Source organism: Panthera onca, chromosome A1, assembly GCF_046562875.1.
Source record: "Panthera onca isolate mPanOnc1 chromosome A1, mPanOnc1 haplotype 2, whole genome shotgun sequence".
In the NCBI taxonomy this organism is placed as follows: domain Eukaryota; kingdom Metazoa; phylum Chordata; class Mammalia; order Carnivora; family Felidae; genus Panthera; species Panthera onca.
The window spans coordinates 173,835,647-173,860,952 of record NC_138339.1 but is presented as its reverse complement, the minus strand read 5'-3'; the positions used below and the strand labels follow the sequence as shown (position 1 = coordinate 173,860,952).

General features: G+C 46.3%; 1 protein-coding gene across 4 annotated transcripts in view; it reads right to left on the bottom strand.

Annotated features, from left to right (window-relative positions):
* The window catches only part of ABCC4 (ATP binding cassette subfamily C member 4 (PEL blood group)), a 284,074-nt gene that overhangs the window by 156,969 nt on the left and 101,799 nt on the right, over positions 1-25,306 (bottom strand). For all 4 annotated transcript variants that reach the window (XM_081794994.1, XM_060636846.3, XM_078432437.2 and 1 more), the window contains exons 9-15: positions 21,746-21,835; positions 20,262-20,425; positions 18,784-18,909; positions 17,323-17,572; positions 6,624-6,725; positions 2,861-2,950; positions 1,323-1,514 (exon numbers count right to left, since the gene is read on the bottom strand). In XM_081794994.1, coding sequence (XP_081651120.1) covers positions 1,323-1,514; positions 2,861-2,950; positions 6,624-6,725; positions 17,323-17,572; positions 18,784-18,909; positions 20,262-20,425; positions 21,746-21,835 — 1,014 coding nt within the window. The remainder of the gene's footprint in view (positions 1-1,322; positions 1,515-2,860; positions 2,951-6,623; positions 6,726-17,322; positions 17,573-18,783; positions 18,910-20,261; positions 20,426-21,745; positions 21,836-25,306) is intronic.

The window sequence follows — 25,306 nt, the reverse complement described above, 5'->3', positions numbered from 1 at the left end:
ATAAATGGCAGTTATCACCACTGCTTTCTCCCTCTCCTTACACAGTATACACCATTGAACAAAAAATCTCGCTCACCACTGCTAACCTGATGTCATTTCTGAAAACACATAATCTCTCATTAACAATGACCCAGGGGAAAGAAATAGAAGCCCATTAAACAAGCAATTATGTTTTGTCCACATCATAAAATGCTACTCGCCTGATAAAATCTATCATGTTCAAGACATTGTTCAAGCAAAATTACTATTTCCTCACTACTCTGGCTGGGAGCCTTCAATTCCATACCTTTAAAAGTCTGTCCTGGCCTTTTCCACACAGTATAAAAGAACAGTCGGATGTCCAGCCTGCATCGAGCAGACCCCAGGGAGAGCCCTTTATCGCCATTATCCACTGATTTTTATAACCCAAAGGGAGTCACATAATATTTATCACTACGGACCGTTTTGTTTTCCTTTTTGCTAAATTATACTGTCCTATCAAGTAAGTTCAGTTTTTATCATTCATTCATCAATTTTATTTAAATCCCAAGTACAGTTCAACATTTCATCTTGCCATTTTCTGCAAAAACAATGATGTAATATTCAAAATAAATTTGAAAGCATTTCCTTTTCTTAAAATAATAAATCGCAAGTTAAAAATCAAGTGGAGAAGAAACCTAGAAACTGAAAGGGACCCCAGAAATAAATCAGCCAAGAGCAAAGTACAGACCTTACGTGGGGTCTGACTCAAACCAATGGCTGACCAGATTTCCTGCTGAGATAATTAACGAAATGTACACGTGGACTAGGACAGTGATGATATTAAGGACCTGTGGTCACTTTTCAAGGGTGATAACATGGTTTCTTTTCAGAGGACTTCTTATCTTTTAGAGATAATGAAGGAAACACGTGCAGACGAACTACAGGAGGGCTACGTTCTGCATCAGAATAATTCGGGGTGTGGGTGAGGCTGGCAGAGGGCAGGGGGAATGGTCAGCCTTCCTCCTCCTCCCCCAGCAGAGCATGGTTGAAGCTGGGGGATGGGTACATGAGGGCTCTTTACGCTACTCTTTTTTTTTTTATAACTGTCCATTTAAAAAGTGCAAAGTGAATAAAACTTCACAAAACAAGAGAAGCATCCTGTGATCCTCATGACATCAGGATTAAAACAGCAGTGCCTCTGTGCAGTTACATGTGGTGCATCTGCCCGCAAGACCAGCTTGAAGCATTAAATAATGTCCAAAGAGCTTTCAAAAAAAAAAAAAAAAGGAACTCAACCTTGTCATTTCAATCAACACTATTATTACTTGAAATTCAAGCGTGTGTAACTCAAAAGTCCTTACCTTTCTCAAAGCGCAAGCCTTTATGACTTTCTCGTATCGTTCCTTTTCATACTTCTTCCCAAATAAAATATTACTCCTCACAGTTCCTGCAAACACCCAGGGCTGCTGAGAAACATAGGCGATTTTTCCGTGCACGCTGACCAGCCCCTGGCTCCGGGGCAGCTCCCCCAGCAGGGCACTTAACAGCGACGACTGAAACAGATTGGAAACAAGCAAGTGTGTGCCAGCAGCACTGGGCACAGACAAGCCGCTGCTATTCCCAATCCCGCCTCCCCCAGCCCCAGGGTCTGATACACATCAGTGCACTTCCACTTAAAACAGACTCAAGTACAGCCCTGGAAGGTGCAATAAAAAATGTGAATGCTTGGAGGGCACCTGGGTGGCCCAGTCGGTTAAGCGGCTGACTCCGGCTCAGGTCATGATCTCGCAGTCCGTGAGTTCGAGTCCCGCCTCAGGCTCACTGCTGTCAGCCTGTCAGCGCATAGCCCGCAGGGTATCCTCTGTTCCCCTCTCCCAAAAATAAATACGTATTTTTTACAAATTTAAAATCAAATTCGAATGCTAACAAAACAGAGGATACCCGGCTGCTCTGCCCGAGTGCGTTTCCCCCCAGATGAAACGCTGTGCTCAAAGACGGACTGCTGGCCATTCCCAACAGGGGAGGCTAGCATGATACACACTTCCTCTGTCTGAGTTTTCACACAGGTGGTCCTGCATCCGGCTATCCTCGTTTCTGAAAAGCTGTGTGTAAATAATCTATCCGATGCGTCAGGAAAGATTAAAGGGACTCTGAAGGGGGTCAGGTTACCAAAAAGCAAAAACCCATCAAATGATGGCTCGATCATTTATTCATCCTACGCGTAGCATTCCCTATTCTATTGTTTCAGATGCATAGGGCTAAGTGCACATACACACCTCCTTCAAGTCTTTCACAACATACGGACGTGGTGGCTCTGTGCCTACCACTAACAGAATGCTCAGAACTGAGCCAAAATCATCCTTTCGCGTACCTGTCTTGCCCCAGGACCTGGGTGCTTCTAGAGGGCAATCAGCCCGAGCCTTCTTACATCCGTGTCTTTTGCTCTTAGCACAGTGCCATGCACGTGGCCATACGTTCACCACTGTGTGCGGACGTGACTTGGGTAAGCCACATAAGGAAATGTTTAAAGCTTCCCAGAAGAGCCTTTACAACCCCAAGACCTCCTGTAGAATTTGCTCTGACAAAAAGAAGTCTCCATTTTCTTAGTCATTCCATCCCAAATAGCAGTCACGTAAGGAATTTCCTTCACAGAGACATCCATCTTCCAGATAAGCATTTCCGAACTGTGCCACTTGAAGCACCAAGAAAAACACAACCACATGATCCAGATTGATGCGGCCGTGTGACCTTCTTGCAGAACCAATGCTCCATGGAACACATTTTGAGAAATGCCATTCTGGATATACCCATTCAAACTTGTGTTACACACAGCCCAACCCCAAGAATTTAATATGGGATGTGGCATGGCAGCGAGCTGTCAAAAGGCACTATGACTTACCTTTCCTGCTCCCACAGGTCCGACCACAGCTAACAATTCCCCGGGTCTGACCGTAAAGGAAAGGCCTTGTAGGGTTGGGGTTTCTGATGCCTACAAATTCAAGTTCACAAAAATAGGCACGTTTCAATAAAGTAACACCAATTACGTCAAAAAGAAAATACTGTAATAGTCACTGATACGTGAACATAACCCACATCTCTCCCCCTTCCTATCTGAAGATACCATGTGCTGGAGTCCCTTTCACACTCTCTCTCTCTCTACATATACATATGTGTGTGTGTGTGTGTGTGTGTGTGTGTGTGTGTGTGTGTGTATATACACACACACATATGTATATGTATATATACATATATATATATACACACACACATATATATACATAAATATAAAAATAAATACGATATAAATATAAAAATATAAATATATATATACATATATGTTTTAATGTTTATTTACTTTGAGAGAGAGTGCAAAGGGGGAGGGGCAGAGAGAGAAAGGGACAGAGAATCCCAAGCAGGCTCCACACTGTCAGCGCAGAGCCCAACCCAGGGCTTGATCTCACACACTGTGAGATCATGACCTGAACCAAAATCAAAAGTTGGATGCTCAACCGACTGAGCCACCCAGGCACCCCTCAACTATATTTCTTTGGGGCCTAGCTGCTTTTCAGAAGACCTGTTCTCTTATCAGATTTGCATGTGAACCCAGTTCTAGACACCCACAAAATTTAAGTCGTAGAAATGATAAGGCACCCTTTTGAAATGAAAACTTCTTGGTGCACACTAATATTAAAAGAATACAGTTAACAGAATATTCAGTATGGGAAGTTTTCAAGTTTTACATTATGACCCTTGGTTTTAATCATCTATTCCATTAACCCCCACAAGGTGGCAGTATAAGTACACGGCATGCCAGGCCCTTTCCTACTAAGTAACTGGAAATCTCCCGTAACCTCTCCATTCTCGTTTAATAAGGAAGGAATCTGAGTAACGCTCACAAAGCTAGAAGGCACTTGGCATTGTAAGATCACTCTTGGCAAAAAGGCTCCTGTGCGTGGTGGTCAAGGCTGTAATCAGAGCTCAAATTTAACACCAACAAAAATAACAAGTAAGTTAGTATATGGTATCACGGACCAGAGAAATAGTCTGTCTTATACCCGTACCATGCATTACCTGTCCTAGTAAACAGGTACAACAAAGTACTTTTACTGTAAAAAAAAAAAAAACACACATGGAAGCGTGCACTACAGCACAGAATCCAACACAACGGAAAAGGATAAAGTAAACATTCTATAAATTCTACAATAAGGAGATTTAGTGTTAAGAAAACTCTCAATAAATGGGGCACCTGGGTGGTTCAGTCAGTTAAACGTCTGACTGTTGGTTTTGGCTCAGGTCATGATCTCATGGTTCGAGCCCTGCGTTGAGCTCCTGTGCTGACACCGTGGGCTTCGTTCCCACTGTTACAATCTCCACCTCATTTCCCCGTGGGATGCTTCTGGGAGTCCTGACCATGCATGGCCCCAGGACTGAGGATCTCGTGAATGTGTGTGAGTCCCAAACCCTTTCTGAAGAAGGCTTGTAAGGGGCTAGTGTTCTGCAAACACAGTTGGAGAAATGTCCTCCCACGATCACAGGAAACTGACCGTGAGTTGATCTAAGGCACTGCTACCTTCTACATTTCTAGAAAAGGGTTCTTCAAAGACAAACCTCCAGATAGATACGTGAAGGGCAGAGAAACGTACAGAGCTTCTGTTCAGAACATTCCCTGCAAGTTCAACTACGTGGGATGATGGGAGGAAGAATCCAACCCATGGATAACCAAAAGCAGCTGAGCGAACTTTCCCACGCACAGGTGCAGAGCTGGGCTGCTGCGTGACCTCTCTCTATGCTGGGAATGTGTACATACCGTTAACACAAGGCAGAAAGGCTAAAGGCACAGCAGGAGAAATAAAAGGTCTGTGTGATCTTCAAAATGAAAACCTTCTCTGGAATAATTGGTACCCATAAAATGGGTACATACTAAAACAAGGACAATTACATTTAAGCACGCACGCACACCAAAAAAAACCAGCCCCAGGTTTTAGCGAATTATAAAAACTGTCATTAAGGTGGATTTCAATACATAGAAACATTTTTTTAAGCTTTTCCACTCCTCTCTTCATGTCTAACAACGAACCAGTTCCTACTTGACTACATTTTCTTTTTTTTTAACTCAGTTACATCTACAAAGTAAGAAGCCACAGAACGACACTGGCTTCCCGTTCCCTGCACCTCAGAGCTTCCTGTTAGCGCCAGACAAGTTGCTGCTTCCTGGCCCGGGCTCCAGGGTCAGGCACTGCTCGAGCGTGACCAGAAGGGGGCAGCATGTGACAGTTCAGGGGTGCTCAGGCCCCCGTGCCCTGGGGCTCAGTAGAGGCTGATGCAATGCGCCAGCCCAGCCAGCCCAGCCGTGGGGTAGGCCCTGGGGACATAGCAGTGAATCACAGGATGAAAACCCCTGCCCTGCGGCGATTTAGAGGCTCCCACCGGACCATACACTTCCAAGCTCAGACACTGAAACCGAGCGCATTCCTTTCATGAACGAAACCAGGTGGGGGCGAAGACCTTTGCCCACCTACCCACCCAGCTGTCTAGTGGGTGGTTCGAAAACGCACATCCTTCTGCCTCCCAGCCCGGTGGCCTCAGCTTCCTTCCCAAATCCCCAATGTCTGTGCCCCTCCCTCACCCTAGGGCCCCTAATCACCCCCAGTGAGAGGCACAGTCCTTCCCCAGGCAAGGACAGGACAAGGGGGGGGGGGGGGGGGTGTTCTGTGCTACAACGCAAAAGCTGAAGGAAAAGTCTGGGAACAAGTGATTAAGTTCTGGGAAGAAGAACAAAAGTGCTCATTTTACAGTGTTGCACAGTTCATACAAAAGAAAGGTGGTGATGGGTCATCATACAGGGTGTGTGGGAACTACCTCAGTGCACCACCTAACTCCCCAACACTCACAGAAGGGAACTGGAACAGGGCTTTCTAGAAGTGCTTCAAGTGCACCAGTGGAGAATTACCAAGCAGGAGGGAATCCGCTGCAGTAAGGTAGGAAGGGTTTTTCCCATTTGCCTAAATGTCCTAAATCAACCAAGTGTCAGAAAACCTTCGTGACCTCACCTGTCCTACCTGTCAGCTTCCCACACAGAACCCTGAAGCTGGGAATCACTGGCACTTACTGTGCCCACCAGCTGCCTCCTCCCTGCCCCTGCCTGCCCCCAAAGTAGCCAGCACCTTCCAGAAGCTTAGAACGGGAGCCCTCACACTACCCTATAGGAAATATCCACGTCATGGGCCTCACTCCATATGTAAGGAGATGGTCTGATAGCGTCAGGGTAAAAAACGTACACTGATTTCCCAGTCTCTCCTCTGTAACAGCTTGTGATGTACGTGTTAGCTAACCCGTTCCGGACTGTATCACTTGTCTGCTCAATCCTGTAAATGGGGACATTGCAAACTTATCACCGAAAACAACGTGATCATACTTGGAAAGTTCTCCTAACAATGGGACAAAGAACATGTCATATGCCTTGGGCTGATTTTATACTTAATCCCCATTAACTACAAACCTTATTCCTGATTTTGAGAATGTTTATAATATACTTTCAAGGAAACAATGCAAGTCACATTTTATATGGTGTGTAAAAAAAAAAAAAAATCAAAATTCTCTATTAAATCTACATCCCCGGTTGTCTTTTACCAGTTGTGATCTTGCAAGGGAGGATTTGTTACCTTATCCCAAAAGGCAGTGAAGTCTTGCACATGCACGATCATTTTACCATCTGATGGCGGCTGAGGAGTACGCTGCGGTATCTCGTCAAGTAACAGAAAGTTCTGCAGAAGAAGGAAAAAGGCTGGTTGAGCTGTAGGAACAAAGCATAAGCAAGAATAATTGCTTTCCTGGAATTTGCAACGTAGCATTTTACGCAGCCTGTGTATCATTTTACCAACTGTATTTACAAGGGGGACTCACATCAGAACACAGTATGTACTATGTAATTATATAATATAGTACACACACACACACACACACACACACACACACACACTCTCTCTCTCTCTCTCTCTCTCTCTCTCTCTCTCTCTCTGAGTTCACAAAGCTAACTCTGTAACCTTCTCAACAAGTATACGGATTCTTCCCTCAAGAGAAAATATAGTTCCAAGCAGCGAACACATTTAGAACCTGGACATTGTCACGGTTTTACTCCTGTGTTACTAACAATAAACATGGGAGTTGGTAGGAAATGATTACATAAATATTTATCTAATCCCACCATGTGCCAAGCACCACGTGAGACGCTGGGCACCCAGACGAAGGCCACCCCCAGGCCTCCAGAAATCGAGTTGATGCAAAAGGACAGGCTGGGAACACAGAACCAATGGCAGAGAGACTCTGAATGAAAAACGTGGTTCTGTCCATTTCTTTGTTTTGCCCTTTCCCTGGGCACTTGGGTACACTTTGCTTTTCCCCCCATACGCATCACAGCAATGCATCCTTCCTGTCATGAGCTATCACTTGTCATCATTCTAAAAAAAAAAAAAAAAATTTTAGGGGCACCTGGTTGGTTAAGCATCTGACTCTTGATCTCAGCTTAGGTCCTGATCTCAGGGTCATGAGTTCAAGCCCCATGTTGGGCTCCACGCTGGGCATGAAGCCTACTTAAGTATAAATATATATTTATATATAAATTTATATATATAAATAAATACATTTATTTATATATTTTATAAATATTTATATATATATAATATATATATGTGTATATATATTATATATATATATACACATATATATATTTTACAAGCATCTCTTCATAATCACTTGTCTTTTCTCCTTAGCAAATACCCTCTCGACAGCAGGAGAAGGTATTTTTCCACGCTTCCTGCTCTTGTCCACACCAGATAGCAGCAAGGTGGTGCAATTTGAATCGAACCAAGTCATGCTAACCATTACAAACCTAACACAATCACATATACAGGAAAACTCGGTTTTGCTCTGCAAATGCTAGACATAATTCAACGGGAAAAGCTACACTGGTACAAATAGAATGAACAACCAATACCCCTCTACCCCCAAAACTTTGAATGTGTGGCAGCGACTGTTAACGGCCCTCAAAACTTGCTCTCGTTCTTCTGTGGAAACAAACTCCTTGTTTTTAGAGCATGGCAGCCTGGGAAAGGGACCCCTCTTCCCAGCCTCCCACAGAGCTATGCAGAGTCAGGTGATTAAGTTTAGGCCAGTGGAAAGTGATCATGCCCAGGAACCTTCCTCCACCCAATGGCTTGGGCCTTGGAAGTCGGCAGCTTAGCCAAAGCTGTGGTAGGGTCCCCTCCCTCAGAAAAGAAGAAAAAAGAGAAAAGGAAAAAAAAAAAACCCTCAAGGCAACCTGGTTATATGCATACGTGACCACATCCCTCACGACCTTGTAACATGAGACCACTTAATCAGACTACATGTTTGTATGTTACTACATATGAGAGACAAAGAAGTAAAAAATGTATGAAAAACTATGCCACACGGCGTTCGGGGCTCAGTTCTTCAGGTACGAACCCAACTGAGCGGTGCCGGCAGGAATAAGGTTGCTTCCTGGAAAAAAAAAAAGCCTCTCTGGCCCATGACTCTCGGGGCAAGGCCACAAGCAAGAAGGAAAGCGTCTGGGCCTCTAAAGCCACAGAACAGCATACTAGCCATGGAACTTCTTATGGGGTGAATCGTGCCCTCCCAGAAAGACAGGATGAAGTCATAACCCCAGTTACCTCAATTATGTGACTTTATTTGCAAATAGGGTCATTGCAGATGTGGCTGATTCAGATGAGGTCATACTGGAGTAGGGTGACCCCTAAATCCAATATGACTTGTGTGCTTATAAGAAGACACAATGGGGCGCCTGGCTGGCTCAGTCAGTGGACCGTGCAGCTCTCAGTCTTGGGGCTGTGAGTTTGAGTCCCACGTTGGGCACACAGATTACTCAGAAATAAAATGTTTAAAGGAAAACAAGAGTTGAGGAAGAGGGGAGGAGGAGGAGGAGTGGGGAGGAGGTGGAGAAGGAGGTGGAGAAGGAGGTGGAGAGGAGGGGAGGAGGGAGAGGGGAAGAGGAAAAGAGGAGGAGGAGGAGGAGGAGGAGGAGGAGGAGGAGGAGGAGGAGGAGAAGGAGAAGGAGAAGGAGGTGGAGATGAGGGGAGGAGGGAGAAGGGAAGAGGAAAAGAGGAGGAGGAGTGGGGAGGAGGAGGAGAAGGAGGCAGAGAGGAGGGGAGGAGGGAGAGGGAAAGAGGTAAAGAGGAGGAGAAGGAGGAGGAGGAGTGGGGAGGAGGAAGAGGAGGCGGAGAGGAGGGGAGAAGAGAGGGGGAAGAGGAAAAGAGGAGGAGGAGGAGGAATGGGGAGGAGGAGGAGAAGGAGGCAGAGAAGAGGGGAGGAAGGAGGGGGAAGAGGAAAAGAGGAGGAGAAGGAGAAGAAGAAGGAGGAGGAGGAGGAGGAGGAGGAGAGGAGGGAGAGGGAAAGAGGCAAAGAGGAGGAGAAGGAGGAGGAGTGGGAAGGAGGAAGAGAATGAGGCAGAGAGGAGGGGAGAAGGGAGAGGGAAAGAGGCAAAGAGGAGGAGGAGTGGGGAGGAGGAGTGGGGAGGAGGAGTGGGGAGGAGGAGGAGAAGGAGGCAGAGAGGAGGGGAGGAAGGAGGGGGAAGAGGAAAAGAGGAGAAGGAGAAGGAGGAGAAGAAGGCGGAAGAGGTGGAGAAGAGGGGAGGAGGGAGAGGGAAAGAGGCAAAGAGGAGGAGGAAGAGAAGGAGGAGGAGAGATACATACAGATAGGAAACAGCCAAGACAGAGATCACAGTGATGGCAACCACAAGCCAAGAAACGCCAAGGTGTGCCAGCCACACGAGAAACTAGAGAAGGCAAGGAAGGATTCTCCCTTATAGGTTTCAGAGGGATCACGACCCTGAGGACACCCTGATTTCAGACTTCTGGCTCCAGAACCGTGAAACAACACATTCCTGTCGCTCTGAGCCACCTAGTTTGTGGCAACTTTGCGGCCCCAGCGCTAGCAAACTGACACACAACCTCACGAAGGTTTGCTCAGGAAAGAAAAATGAACTACCTGTGTAAGCAGCTTTAACATGGGTATTCTAGGACCCACGGGCAAACCTCATCCTAACCAACATAGGAAGCAACTGAAATAAGCATGTGAAAATGTTTCAGGAGAACAACACAGAAGTCAACTGCTACTCCAAAAACCATAAACACTCTTTAAGTCATTAAAATCTTATCTATCTTGCTGCAAAGCTACAAATGTGATTAAAGCTGAATATGCAAAGTTTCTTCTGTGCAGGAAAAGGAAAACGTGTTCCTGTGCATTTCTCTCAAAGACGCAGCCTGCGGGAGGCGAGGTCTGCTCACAGATGCTTCCACTCGTCCAGGCTCGCTGAGAACCTTCCTCTCTGCCCCATGCCCATGTCTAACAGGGAAGCAGAATGGACAGACGATGGTCTGAGGACTCTTTCCTTTGCAGGCTTTAAACCCAGCATGGCCCTGATTTCTCTTCCACACCAGCTCTCCCACAGTCACCCAGACAGCAACTCTTGCCTATTCTGCAAGAATTCCGATCCCTCCAATTCTTCATTCCTCTTGAAACAACGTAATTTTGGAATCTCACCACCAATCGTTTACAACACCGACACAATTTTTTGCTGTCTCCCTATACCCTCCCGATTCCTTCCCCAGCATCCCCAACACTGTCAAACCTAACACCACTTCCTATTTTTTTTTTTTTAACGTTTATTCATTTTTAAGAGAGTGAGAGAGCGTAAGTGGGCCAAAGGCAGAGAGAAGGGGACAGAGTATCCGAAGCAGGCTCCACACTGACAGCAGAGTCCCTGATGCAGGGCTTTAACTCATGAACCAGGAGATCATGGCCTGAGCCGAAGTCAGTTGCTTAACCAGCTGAGCCACCTAGGCGCCCCACACTCCCTCATGATCTCACTGAAACACCTCTGAGAACGTCCACCATGCTTAAAACCCTTCAGTGACCCATGAGCACCTAAGTTCACACTCCCCAAGTGCCCTCCACCTTGATACTCTGAGTACTGAACCAACCCTTCCTTCCTAACCCATCTCAAATGCTAATCCTCCTGGGAACCAGCTCACAAGGGCCCTAGCTGGCACTGCCCACCCTACTTCTGAATCCCCAAAGGGATATTAAGTCATGGCGAGGGAGAAGACTATGCCGTTCACGCACTTACGAACAGCCCAACTCAAACCCTACACTGAGGCTAGCAAAGGGTCAGCATGTCACGATAACCCCTAAAGAACCCGACTCTACGGCTGGTTCGAGTGAATCTAATCACTGACTAGATCACTACAGTCTTACACAGTATGAGTTAAGATGGCAACAAGCAGAAGGCTGTAGGTGTCATAAATCTTGTCTAGACAGAATAAAACTCAAATTTTAGCTTAAGCATATTACCAAGACATAAAATTCAAAATTCAGTATGTGCATATTAGAATAGAAATTCTGCACCTTCAAGGAAAGAAAGAAAAGAGAAACCATGCACACAGTGAGGAAGTAAATCTATTGAGCATTTGTCCGTAAATAATAGGTCTGAGTGGAGAAAGGAGTCACAGTCTCCCGGTGGTTAAATGAGGCTCCATTCAACACATGAACGGCTTACAAAGGTGCCAGATGTGCTGGCTGGATTTTTCTCGAGTGCTCAGGCTGATGAAAAAGCTGACATTAAATTGCCATTAAAGCCATGAAGTGCATACCCAGAACAGGTCATGCGGGAAAGCATCAGCCGTCAGAACTCACGCCAACAAGATTGACTTCACAGTGGCTGCTAGGCAAAAACCTAAGCAGCTTTGTGAACACTATAACCTCACTTTACTGGGTGTAGACATCGTTAAGACTTTCACTGCTTTGAAGTTAAGACAAGATCTTTTATAATCCTATTGGACTCGTTCAATGTCACTAAGAGAAAAATAGAAGGAACTTCTTGGGCCTATAACCTCGTAGTAAATCCTTCATTTTCAGTACGTGGAAAAAAAGGAAACTGACAAGTGTGTGTGGAAAAGAAGACATACACTCTACAGCCCACGTTTGGCTTTACGCCAGGGCTGGGGATCCTAGCGCCACCTTCAAGGTGGAGAGGTGTGCTGCATTTACCTCTGGGACTCCCAAACATCATCTGAGTCCCAGGCTGCAGGAGACAGTGTCACAGCAAACTTCGGGGCACCTCCCAAGCTTCTGACCCTCTACGAGCCAAACCTCGCCTAGTCCTAACTACCTGGTGAGTGTCCTCAGCGCATCTTTTCTTCCTCGCCTGCTGCCATTTTTACCTCTCACTGCACAAAACACGTGAGAGGCAGGGAAGGAAAGAGGAGTGAACACTGGATCAGTCCATTATATTCACTGCCTATTACCTGTGTCAGGTACGTGCTCCTGAGTGGCTCTCAAATCTCACTGCGTCTAGTTCAGCCTAATCCAAACCACATCACCCGGTTCCTGGACTGCATTAGCCTCTGAACACTTCCTGCTCTACACTAGATCCCCACCCCGACCTCCTCGGATCCGGTCCCTGGGCTGCAGCCAGAGTGAGCTCTGCAAAAGCAAAAAACCTTCCTGTGGTCTATAAGGTGCTCTGCCCCCTGCTCAGGCCTCTCTCTGCGCCCTCATCGTCAAATACATGGATCTCCTTCTGGTGCACCAAGCGCTTTCTAATAAGACCTTCTGCCACATAACTATCCCCCCAAAAATGCAGAGTATCAGCCTCCTATCTCCCCCACCCCCCCACACACACACATGTAACTCTCCACGGAACTCCTTCAGCCTTCCCAGGAAGCCCCACCTCCAAAATTACAGCAGTGTCTACAAAGCACCTCATAGGACCTCAGCCTTTTTCTTAAAAAAAGAAAAAAAAATTTAATGTTTATTTATTCTTGAGAGATAGAGCATGAGCAGGGGAGGGGGAGACAGACACACAGAATCAGAAGCAGGCTCCATCCAGGCTCTAAACTGTCAGCACAGAGTCCGACATGGGGCTCAAACCCATGGACCATGAGATCATGACCTGAGCTGAAGTTGGACACTTAACCGACTGAGTCACCCAGGCATCCCATCAGACTTTTTCTTCCAAAGACTGACTGATGGCACGAAACACACATTAACAGTGAATGTCATTGTGTCAGCATTTATTAACTCCCTCTCGATGCTTCAGGAATTCTAAGCAGGCAAGCCTTCTGTGCATTTGCTTATCATTGTATATACACATCTAGCACAGCCCCAGGCTTGAGGTAGGCGCTCAGTTACTTTGTGGGGTGACTGAAGGACTTCTAAATGGGCCCCCCAAAAGTCTAGCACAAACCAAGACAGGTGTTAGTTCCTCCCGTCCACTGATTTTAGTCTTAACATGACCCTGACATCTTTTACATTTTGCTAAGCACATTCTGGCTTTGTGTGCTTTTTCCCGCAGCTGGGGCAACGTTTCCCACGTGTGGCATGTTTTCAGGTAACACAGGCACACTTGCCTAGGACACAGATACCTCGGGCCCTGCATGACCCAGAGACTCAGAGTCCCCAAACTGTCATGAGTTACTTTTCATAAGCCCTCCAGGTGATTCTGATGTACTTGAGATCTAAATTTCTTAAGGGGTTATAGAAACCATACGGGTTGGAAAAAAGTCTAAGATCTAAAAGAAAAAAAGATACTTCAATAATTACTTCAAAGCCACCATGAAGCAGTTTGCCATGCTAACCACCCCTTTCTCACCAACCTTCTCGGCCACTGGTCCCACCTCTACTGAAAACAACTTCTGTTCAACAAACTCTAAATCCCTAGGCCCACCTTTCTGCCAGAAACTTTATACAGAGGAGAGAAGACTTGGGCTTTCAGCCCAAATCAAAGATGCTTCATCAGGATACAAAGGGGCTTGACAAAGTCAGACCCAGGAAAATTCAAAGTTCTCAGCAAGTCATACCTTTGATGCTACTGGACACATCTCCATGGGAAGAATTTCCAGCCTCAGACACAGTTCAGCTGCATTTTAGCAGAAAAGCAATCAAAAGTCCCACCCAAATATTTGGATACAACTCCCTCAAAACCTTCTGCAAGATCCCTTTCATGCTATGTGATTTTATGTATCACAAAACAACGCTCAACTGCTGGATGCCTGCAGCATCTCACAGACGTGGAGAATACAGTGACACATCTCCTGAGCATGTGCGGTGAGGAATGCAAAGATGGACAAGGCACCGCGCCTGTCTTCAGAAGCCTGGAGATCGGGGAGGAGAATACATCCATCCCACACATGCGGGAAGTGAGGACAAAGTCACATCCGGGGAGTTCGAAGGAGGAGACGGGAGATTCCAGTGGGTGTGATGGTTAATTTTATGGGTCAACATGGCTAAGCCACAGTCATTTGCTCAAACACGTCTGGATGTTACAGTGAAAGTACCTTTCAGATGAGACTGACACTTAAATCAGTGGGCTTTAAAGCAGATTATCTTCCATGATGGTAGGTGGGCCTCACCCAATCAGTTGAAGACCTTAAGAGGAAAGAAAAGACTGACCTTCAAAGAGAGCATTCTGTCTCTAGATTGCCTTTGGATTCAAGATGCACTTTAGCATAAAGCCACATGGTTTTCATCTTCCTTTATTACACAATGGCCAGTAAAACTAATGTTTTTAACCAAAGAAGACGGATGCTTCTAACTATGTATAAGACCTAATAGCCCAGGCCAGAAGCCAGGCCAGCAGAGTCTACACTGACTCTGAATTAGTGTTGCTTCCACTAATTCAGTATTTATCTGAGGCCCAGTAGATGCCCAACATGGGCCAGCCACTATGCAAAAGAACTATCAGATATCATCTGCTGTCAGGGGGCTTAGTATAGTCCTGTCGAGTCAGAACCAGCCACATGCCATGATGCTGAACGGTGTGGTACTGGCCTTGCACATATATATGGAAGCTTGGGGAGCCTGGGTGACTCAGTCAGTTGAGCACCTGACTCTTGATTTCGGCTCAGGTCATAATCCCGGGGTCATGGGATAGAGCCCCACGCTGGGGCTTGGGATTCTCTCTCTCTCCCTCTGCCCCTTCTCTGCTCACTCTCTTGCTCTCTTTCTCTCTCTCTCTCTCTCTCTCTCTCAATCTGTCTCTCTCTCAATCTGTCTCTCTCTCTCTCTCAAAATGAATAAACTTAAAAAAAATTTTTTTAATATGGAACCCTGAGGTCAGCATGAGAAAAAGTGCTGGAGGAAGATTGCGGGGGGCTGGGGGACTCAGCAGCATTTACCTAAATCAAGAACAGAAAAAAAGGCAACCCCCTGAGATGAACAGCATGGGCAAAAACCCTAAAGCGCATATGAATGTGGTGCATCACAGAGACAAGCCCTTCCCCTCCCCCACATCCGGGGCCAGAATGGAGGGTCGTGCGCTGGGAAACACGGGCCAGTTGAGCTTAAACCCAGAGCTTAAAATTTTGATTCTGCAGGAACCCCTGCAGGTCTCTTCAGAATGAGGCTGGATGATGAAAACTACACGTGAGGAAATACTCGTGCCGGAAGGTCCTAGGAAGGCAGTGGAGGTGACGTAACAAGTGGTAAGAAACCAGGGTCTGGGAAGAATCCTAGTGCATCGTGTGCAAGCTGTGTGAGGATGGGCACACTGGTTCACTTGCTGCAGGAACGGTGTCCTTACCGGTCAAGTGGGGACACTAGTGCTCACGAACTGCTGTCAGGATGACCCGAGACAATGTGCCTGGACCTCACTAAGCGCTGGCTGCAGCAGCGACAGTCACAAAATGACAGCAAAATGTGCATGGGAAGCTGGCATCTGGAAAGGTTCTAGGTATGCTTAGAACATCACTGTGGCCAAAGTATCTTCCTAGATGTGCTCTTTCAAGATGCAAATGCTACAAAACAGAAATTTTATTGAAATGCATGGGCCACAACTTTAACAAAGTTGTTGGAAGCCCCTGGGAGGAAGCATGACAAACTTGGGGACCAGAACTGGCCCCCTAAGACTGATCTCTCTCATGAGTAATATTTTTTTACAGGACAGAAATTTCATGATAAAAAATCTCAGCTATGGGGCTTCTGGGTGGCTCAGTCGGTTAAGCGTCCAACTTCAGCTCAGGTCATGATCTCACAGTTCGTGGGTTCAAGCCCTGCATTGGGCTCTGTGCTGACAGCTCAGAGCCTGGAGCCTGCTTTGGATTCTGTGTCTTCCTCTCTCTCTGCCCCTCCCCTGCCCACGCTGTCTCCCTCTCTCAAAAATAAACATTAAAAAAAATTTTTTTTAATTCATCATAAAAAAAAATCTCAGCTTTTATGATAAAACTAAAAAAAAAAAAAAAAAAAAGGCACACGCAGAGCCATAGAACTTCAGTAGAAACATACTACTACACGTCCATCACTGTGGAGGAACAGGAACAAAACAAACTAGGTTTTTTGTAAAGCCCAGGCACTCAAGTTCGTGCCTAGGTCCCGTCAGCAGAGTGTATTTATCTTCATTTTAGAGCTATTTATAAACACACAAACACCTGAGCACCCACTGCGTCGGCCTGCATCTTGGTGATATTATTTGCCCTGGGCAACGTAGGGACAGCTAATTAGGAAAAGGAGGCAGCAGTATTGGGGGGGGGGGGGGTGTAGGAAGCAGGGGACATATTTGAAAGACCTTCCCAGAAATGGGCTGAGGCAGGAAAACAAGTAAACAGGGGGACAGGGGACAAAAGGTGGAGATCCAAAGACTTACTCAGAGACCACAAGGCAGGCATCCATGGGGGATAGAACCCATCTTCAATCAGGGAGAAGTAACGGTGAGGCTGAGGCCATCTCCCCACCCAAGGAGCCAGGGCCCTTCTGCAAGCTCCTTCCTTCCTGACCTAGAGAGGAATCTTCTTCCCCCAAAACTGCATACTGTCGCTACTGAATCATTTGAGTTGGCACAAGAGAGGAGATCTGTTCGTTTTCCTCCTGCCTCAGACATCTTCATCACCCTGCAGGTGATCAAAGGCCCTGTGCCACTGCTATCACTGCCCCCATGAATGATCAGCCACTTAGTTCTCTGTAGGGCACACCCCCAAGAAGACAGGGAGGGGAACACGTACAACATTCTGGAATGACTACGGGCTTGGCTGCTGAGAAAGTTAAACCACAGCATGAGGACACCAAATTAAAAGCAGGTGTTTCGGGGCACCTGGGTAGCTCGGTCGGGTTAGCATCCAACTCCTGATTTCGACTCAGGTCATGATCTCAATGTTCATGAGTTCCAACCCCCTGTTGGGCTCTGCATGGACAGCAAGGTGAAGCCTGCTTGGGATTCTCTCTCTCTCTCTCTCTCTCTCTCTCTCTCTCTCTCTTTCTCTTCCTCCCTCCCTCCAAGATAAATAAACATTAAAAAAAATTTTTTTTTTTAAAAAACAAGGTTATTTGTTGCCAAACCTTGATCCTTCGGATGCTGACAACCGCCTCTGACACCTTCTCAATGGCCGCGGGGAAAAAAAGGGTGACCGTCAACCGCACGGCCCCATACAGTGTCACTGCCACGAACACATGGCTGGCTGTGATCACGTGTCCAAGAAGCACGTAGGTGGCGAAAGTCACAAAAACGATGTTTTTGCTTGCAACGAAAAATGACGCCAAATTCATTCCTCTGAGGTAGGAACTTCTCAGAATCTTGGAAATTTCCTTCCTGGAAAAGAGAGGATATAGGTTTGAAGGAAGCATCAACGTCCAGGTCGTCTGTTCAAGCGCCTGTTGCCCGTGGCCCCTTTCCAGGCTCCAACATAAGGACCACACGCTCAGAACCACTCCGCTCACCTTAACTAAACAGAGGCGTAATGTCGCACGTTAACATTCTGGGTCGATCAGACCAGGTTGAACATTCACTCAACAAGCACGCGTGACCACAAGTCCTGTGCTGGGCACCTTGCTGATGACAGACACAGCCTGTCCTCTCCGGGAACTCATGAACTCATAAGGAGAAGAGACTAAGCAACCCAAAATGTGTGCACTGGACAGAAACAGTGAGTGCAGGCCCCGTGGGTGCACAGAGAAGAGGTGCCTCCCTCAGAACAGTGGAGTCGGGGCCGGACGCGTGCGAGTGGAACCTGGGGGGACGAGCCAGGGTGGTCGGGCTTGGTGGGGGCCAGGGAAGAATGAAGCTGCGTGCACTCGAAGCAGAGGAAGACGTACCTATGAAGTAAGTGCAAGAGGGAACAGAAGCACAGGGCTGTCAGAGAGGGGCCGTGGGCGGGGGGCACACAACTGATCAAATATTTAACTCACAGACTGAAAACATTCTACAAACGTAAAGCCACACAAAAAGGACCAGTGTTCCCATGGATCTGTGTCTCTGTCTGGAATGAATCATAGTGATTCTGACAGTTTGGCCCAATCTCTATAATTTTCCTATTTGTGCTACATTCGCACAAATTATAGCGTCAGTGTAAATGTCATATTTGCAAATACTACCATCATGGCTGGTTTGGGATCTGGGGTATTAAGAGACATTTGAAATTTTGTTTTTGGAGTAGCAGAAGCACAGGGTGGGGTGTATAGTATTTAAGTTCACATTTAAAAATATATATATATTTTTTAATGTTTATTTTTGAGAGAGAGACAGAGTGCGAGAGGGGGAGGGGCAGAAAGAGAGGGAGACACAAAATCCAAAGCAGGCTCCAGGCTCTGAGCTGTCAGCACAGAGCCCAACGTGGGGCTCGAACTCACAAGCCGTGAGATTGTGACCTGAGCAGAAGTCGGACACTTAACCGACTGAGCCACCCAGGTGCCCCTAAATTCACATTTTAATGTGAAAACTTCATTGAGACTTGTCAAACAATTCGGTGAAAGCAGGAGATCGAAAAGTATAGAAACGTGATGTGAAATACACAGAAACTTTACCTTCTCAAACTGGTGACAAGGTCTGCAAATGACTTTTCCCAAGCATACATTTTTATTATTCTTATGCCAGTGATAACTTCATTCATGGTCCTGATCCTGACGTCTGTGAAAGTCGCAGTCTTATTCCTAAGGGGACAGACGTGAGAGATGAATAACAGCCATCACAGCCCCACTTTGCTTATCAGCAGCTGGCACAGTCAGAGACCAGGGATCAAATGCTTCCCTACAGCAACTCTGCCCAGACAGCAGAGGCAGTTCCTACTCAAAATACAAATGGAAAAAGACTTCAGTTAGGAAGTCAACAATTCATCCCAATTCAAGAAGTCTTTTGGAGAACTTACAACATTGGCTAAGGAAGACATCAGAGTCAGATACAAACCATCTGTTCTGGGAGGTCATGAGTGGGTAGGGAAGGCAGAAAGGCGCCTGAATCTAACAACAATAATACAGTTGGCTGCAGTATAATAACATGGTAACAAAGTGCTTCAGAGCAGAAAAGAAAGAGCTGTTGATTCTACTGGGCGAGGGGGAGAGCAAGAAAAGCTTCAGAGTCCCAGCAGTTTTGGAACAGGACCCAAAGGATAAAGAATATATCTCCATGGCTAAGAGGGGAAAGAAAATTTCAAATAGAGAAAACACCACCGGTAAAGACACAGAAGAACTCAATGTGCTTCAAATAGCGCATCATCATCCACCTGACAACCTTGACCGTGACCCTCTCCCAGTCCTCTGGCACCTGCTTCACCCCCAGTAAGCTCTGCATCACCAGCCACTTTTCTCTCATGTATGCTGCTAGGACTGTGGGACGTATAAAGATATAACTGAGGTTGGCGTTGCCCTTGGGGAGCTTATAAAATTTAGTGGACACGCTGAATTACAAACAAGGCACACACATACACACCTGGAAACAGCTCTAACACAAGCGTAACAAAAATATACGCAGCCAGAACTGGGCCTCTAAATAGACAATTAAATTGTCGCATTATTTAATACATGTTTAAATAACATCATCATATGTAAAATTTGCTTGAAGACACTACTTACAAGGCACAGTGCCCAAAAAGCTGGCCAGGAGGAGCCAGTGGATGTCTTCACCTTTCCAGCCTAAAGCTGGAGCCTCCACTGGCCAAGCCTGAACAGCCAACACAAAGGAGAGATCACAGAAGACATTTGTTTGGCTTTTGAACAAAAGCAGGGGCCAGGGGTGCCTGAGTAGCTCAGCTGATTAAGCATCCAACTCCTGATCTTGGCTCAGGTCATGATCTCACAGTTCCTGAGATCGAGCCCCGAGTCGGGCTCTGTGCTAACAGCACAGAGCCTGCTTGAGATTCTCTCTGCCTCTCTCTCTGCCCCTTCCACTGCTCTCTCATACTCTCTCACTCTCAAAATAAACTTAAAAAAAAAAAAAAAAGCATGGAGCAGACCATGGATATTAACAAATACATATTACCTATTTTTTGAACCAGTGTTTCTCTTACCGGAGTGATGAAAACAACTTCCCGATGCAGCTTTGCAAGGGCAGAAGAATAATTAGAACTGCCATCCCAGCCAGACAGGATATTCCTATTTCCATCCAGAGCAAGGCAGTCACTGCTATGGCCTGCAGTGGCCCTGCCCACAGAAAGTGTAAGAATATGGTCACCTTAAAAGAAAAAGACAAAGCTTTCTTAGGACTACAGAAACACAAAACCAGTGAGGACAGAAACAATCTGCTCTCAAAGAACAGTCAGGAACCTACACAGAAATGATCACAGTGGGTTTTAAACCTGCTAACGCCAAGATCCCAAGTATCCGCCCCAGATGAAGCTGTTCCAGGACACAGGGAAGGCTTCAGGGACATCCAGGGAGAACACGACCACCAGTACTAGAAGGAAGATCTCAAGGGGCGCCCCGGTGGCTCAGTCCATTAAGCGTCCAACTCTTAATCTCAGCTCAGATCATCATCTCGCAGTTCTCGAGTTTGAGCCCCGTGTCAGGCTCTGCTCTGATGGTGCGGAGCCTGCTTGGGATTCTCTCTCCTTCTCTCTGCCCCTCCCCCACTTGTATATACACACGTGCACACTCTCTCTCTCAGAATAAATAAACGTTAAAAATTAAACCAAAAAAAGAAGGAAGATTTCAATTCTGTCTACCCCACGCATGGGCCCAGGGTTCCCCCAAATTTCCTCTACTACAAAATTCAGCCCCACCTCCCTTGGGCCCACCTCCCTTGGGCTCCCCAGGACCTCACAAAAACCTGTATTACGCTACCTACCATGCTCTCTAGTAATTACTTGCTCATTTCTCTCCCTGATAGGCTGTGCTTCCCCAGGGCAGAAACTAAGCCTTATTCATCCCTGAAACTGAATAGGAACCTTAGTTCATGTTTGATGAATGCATAATTGAAAGAGAAGTGGTCTAGTGCCATACAGATCCAACCAGCAGCTACGATCCCCCAGAAAGTGTGATATATTCATAAGGTAAATGTAAATGCAACACGGTGGGATACAGAAGAACAGTTTGTTTCTGGCTAGGGATCACCCATGTGGCATTTTTTAATCAAAGACTTCCTATGTAGCAAGCACTCTAGAAGGCCCAGAACAATCCCTGTCCAGCAGAAGGTCAACATCCAGAGAGGGAGGAAGACAATTCAGCAATACCAACACAGTGTGCTCAGAAGCCCCACTCCTGAAGGACTATTAGGACCCTTTAACCAAGCGGGACGAGAACACTGCTGTCTGCTTATGAAGTCTTCAAGTAAGTATGCTGTAAACACATTAAGCAAACAGAACTCTTACCTGCTGGACCACACATATTATCATAGCTAAGTTGCACACAGAAGAAATGAGACGCGGATAAAAGGTATCCTCGTCTTTGTCCCCAACAGAAGTCTGGCCTACACCCAAAACCGGCACCAGAAACTCCAGTAAGTTAAACCGAGTAAGCGGTGGGAAGGAAAGAGGCCCCCTCAGGGGCAGCTTACCTGGTCAAACTTGTTCACGTCATTGGACAGCAGATTGACGATCTGGCCGGTAGTAGTCTTTCCCATGGCCTTGTTACTAAGGCGAAGTGCCTGGCAGAGACGGGAATGGAGAATTATACTCCTACAGTGATACTAAGCCACACTCAGAGAACTAGGAACATGGAGTGTATTTTTATGGGGTCTTGCGTGACGTCGGGAGAGCAGGATGACCTGTGACAGCAGGGCTCTAGGGACCTGGGGTCAGCCTTCGACTAATGTGGTGGCAGCCACGTCCCTGGAGGATCAACGAGAGCAACGGAGGCAGAAGCCAACTCCCCCAGACCAGTTTTGATGAGTTTGGACAAGCCCCAAGTATGGAAGGATATGTCCTCAGGAGTCAACTAAAGTAATTTTGAGCCACATTCTACGAGAGTGAAGAGGCTATCTAAGGACAGAAATTAGGAGACGGACTAGCTAGAAATCTGGAACCAGTCCTTAATTCTGCATGCAACGTCTGGGTCTTAAGTCTCCTGGTTCTGGAAATGTAAATAAGCCCAGATGCTGCCTGGACAGACCCCAGGGTCCCTATGAGTGGGATGCCAGATACTCTTTATCCACTACGTGGAGGACACCAAGTGCTCCAGTAGATAGGGTGACTGAGGAGGCGTGTTCCCTGTTTAGAGATAGGACGTGATATGGACAAGCACCGGTAATTCAAGCGTGAAATGGACAGTAACGACAGCAGCACAGGGAACTGGCGACAGTTTCCATTGAGTGACACTGTGGGCAGGACAGACCCTGGACAATGGGGAGGAGAAACTATGGAGAGAAGGGAAGAACACTGTGACTGGAAGGAACAGCATGCAGTCAGGGAAGAGAAATGTAGAAGCAGCTGAGTAAAGAGTACCTGAAATCCGGCTAGAAAAGTAGAATGGAAAGCAGCTAATGTCTGGAAAACAGAATGGAGCAGGAAATGTCTTTTTACATTAGAGCAAGAAACGCAACTCTATGAAGATTCAACTGTAGAAGTTACTGGCCAGGAGACTCTTATAAGAAGGGAGGATTAGGAACCACTGATGGTCCAGGCAAGGGTAAAAAGACGGTGTGCTAGGGCTGTGTGAATGTGAATGGAAAGGAAGGGCCAGATATAAGGGAAGACACTTTGGAAAATAAAAAGTGTTACATAAATATAAGTACATCAGTCACAAAAAATACAGCCCCCCCCCCCCCAACTATAAAGAAAAAAGAAAGAAATGCCCCTACAGGAAGAAATAAACCTCGGTGCCTTAATTATCGAAGGCTCATTTGAAAGTATTTTTAAAGCCAATTTTACATACAAATACATGTGAATCCCTCATGTAGAAGATACACTATGGAAGTAGATACATGATAACTAATTTTAACAATTAAAGTAAGTCAATAGCACATAAAACTGATTCTAAAACTGATCATTTTCGGGGAGCCTGGGTGGCTCAGCTGGTTACACATTCAACTTCAGCTCAGGTCATGATCTCACAGCTCGTGAGTTCGAGCCCCACGTTGGGCTCTATGCTAACAGCTCGGGAGCCTGGAGCCTAGAGCCTGCTTTGGATTCTGTGTCTCCCTCTCTCTCTCTGCCCCTCCTCTACTCACGCTCTGTCTCTCAAAAATAAGCAAACGTAAAAAAAAACTTTTTTTGACTGATCGTTTTCAAAACTTCTCAAGACTACTGTACCCAATTAGAATCATCACGGACAGACTGTCACTGACAATGAGGACCACAGGTAAGAGGGTGCAGATGACAATTTGTGCAAAAGACCAAGCTCTTCTCAGCGGGCCATCAGGACAACTTGTCATTCAGTTATGTCTGTGACCAGGTACAGTAACAGACCAAAGGCTGGCTCCGGAACAGAAGGACACGTAAGTTAAGGACAACGCTGCAGCCAACACAGAAATTAATCATCTGTCCAAAGAAAAGCAGTCACACTCTGACTAGGACAAAAAAAACAGTGGAGTGTCATTAATGTTGGTAATGAGGAAGACACACCTTCCAAGCAAACTGCTTGGGTGGAGGCTGCCTCCACCCCTGAAAGAATGGTTGGTCCCGGACTCCCGCCCCCACCCCCCCACCCTTGCCCCCGCCCGTAAATCTAAGAAACTGGACGGAACATAGGAGGCCACTGTTTCAGGCAGGAACCACGGGCGCCACAGGACCCTGTGCGCCGAGAGAAGGGAAACACCAGAGCAGAGCCCTGGGACAGCCGGCTTCCTGCCTGGGGGCATCTGCCAGCAGAACTGTAGTTTCCCTGTGCCAAGGAGGAAGAGGCAGCTGTTTCAAGTTGCAGAAATGTCTGGAATTTGCAAGCCAGGTGGCAGAAGGGTAGGCCCCAGAAGTTTCTGTAGGGATTTAGCAGAGGAGCGGGGGGTAGCTGTGGGCTCAAGAGAGACTCCAGAGGTCATGCCGGGGGTCACAGAGTTTCTGCCCAACCAGAATAAAACGATCTTCATAAGCACCTCAAATACTCCATTTAGACACCAGGAGGGCCATGCCTTAGTAATAAAGATCATACTCTAGAGTAAGAGCCACGTACCTGGACTTCATCTAAAATGGAAACACCATTTTAGACGGATACACAGGTACCTAGAGTAGGAAGGTGGATAGTTACACAGGTAGATAGAGAGATCCACTCCTGACAGGACTGACCTGTCAGGAATCGCTTAGAAGAAAAAAGCTCAATCAATACCCTTTAGTCAAAACTCCCTATCATGTTATCCCCCACAGTATCCAACACAGTAAATAGTTATTATACAGGCAAAGAAGAAAAAGCGACCCATTATCAAGGAGAAAGAACACAGGCAATGGAAGTAGAGCCTGACATGATCCAGATTTAGGAATTAGAGATGAGAACTAGAAAACAACTATTATAAATTATGTCCAAGGACTTAAAGGAAAACCTGGTTATAACAAGGGAATTAGAATGGGTAATTTTAGGAGAGAAATGAGCACTATCAAAAGGAGCAATATGGGGGCGCCTGGGTGGCTTGGTCGGTTAAGAATCCGACTTCAGGGGCGCCTGGGTGGCTCAGTCGGTTAAGCGTCCGACTTCGGCTCAGGTCACGATCTCATGGTCCGTGAGTTCGAGCCCCGCGTCAGGGTCTGTGCTGACAGCTCAGAGCCTGGAGCCTGTTTCAGATTCTGTGTCTCCCTCTCTCTCTGCCCCTCCCCTGTTCATGCTCTGTCTCTCTCTGTCTCAAAAATAAATAAACGTTAAAAAAATAAATAAATAAATAAACAAATAAATAAATAAATAAATAAATAAATAAAAAGGAGCAATATGAAACATTCACTAGATAATTTTAGTACCAGAAAATTTCCACTGATCTCTTCCCAGATTCATCAACCCTTTTAGATTACAATCTGAAAAATAGAAGAAAAGACAGAAAGAAATTGAAGAAAAAAAAAAAAGCTTGAAGGTTCAGTGGGGCAATAATAAGGAATGAGACACATGTAATTGGCAGTCCTGGAAGAGGATGACAAAATAGGGAAGAAAAAAAATTTTTTTAAGTTTATTAATTTTTTTTTTTTGAAAGAGAGAGAGCAGG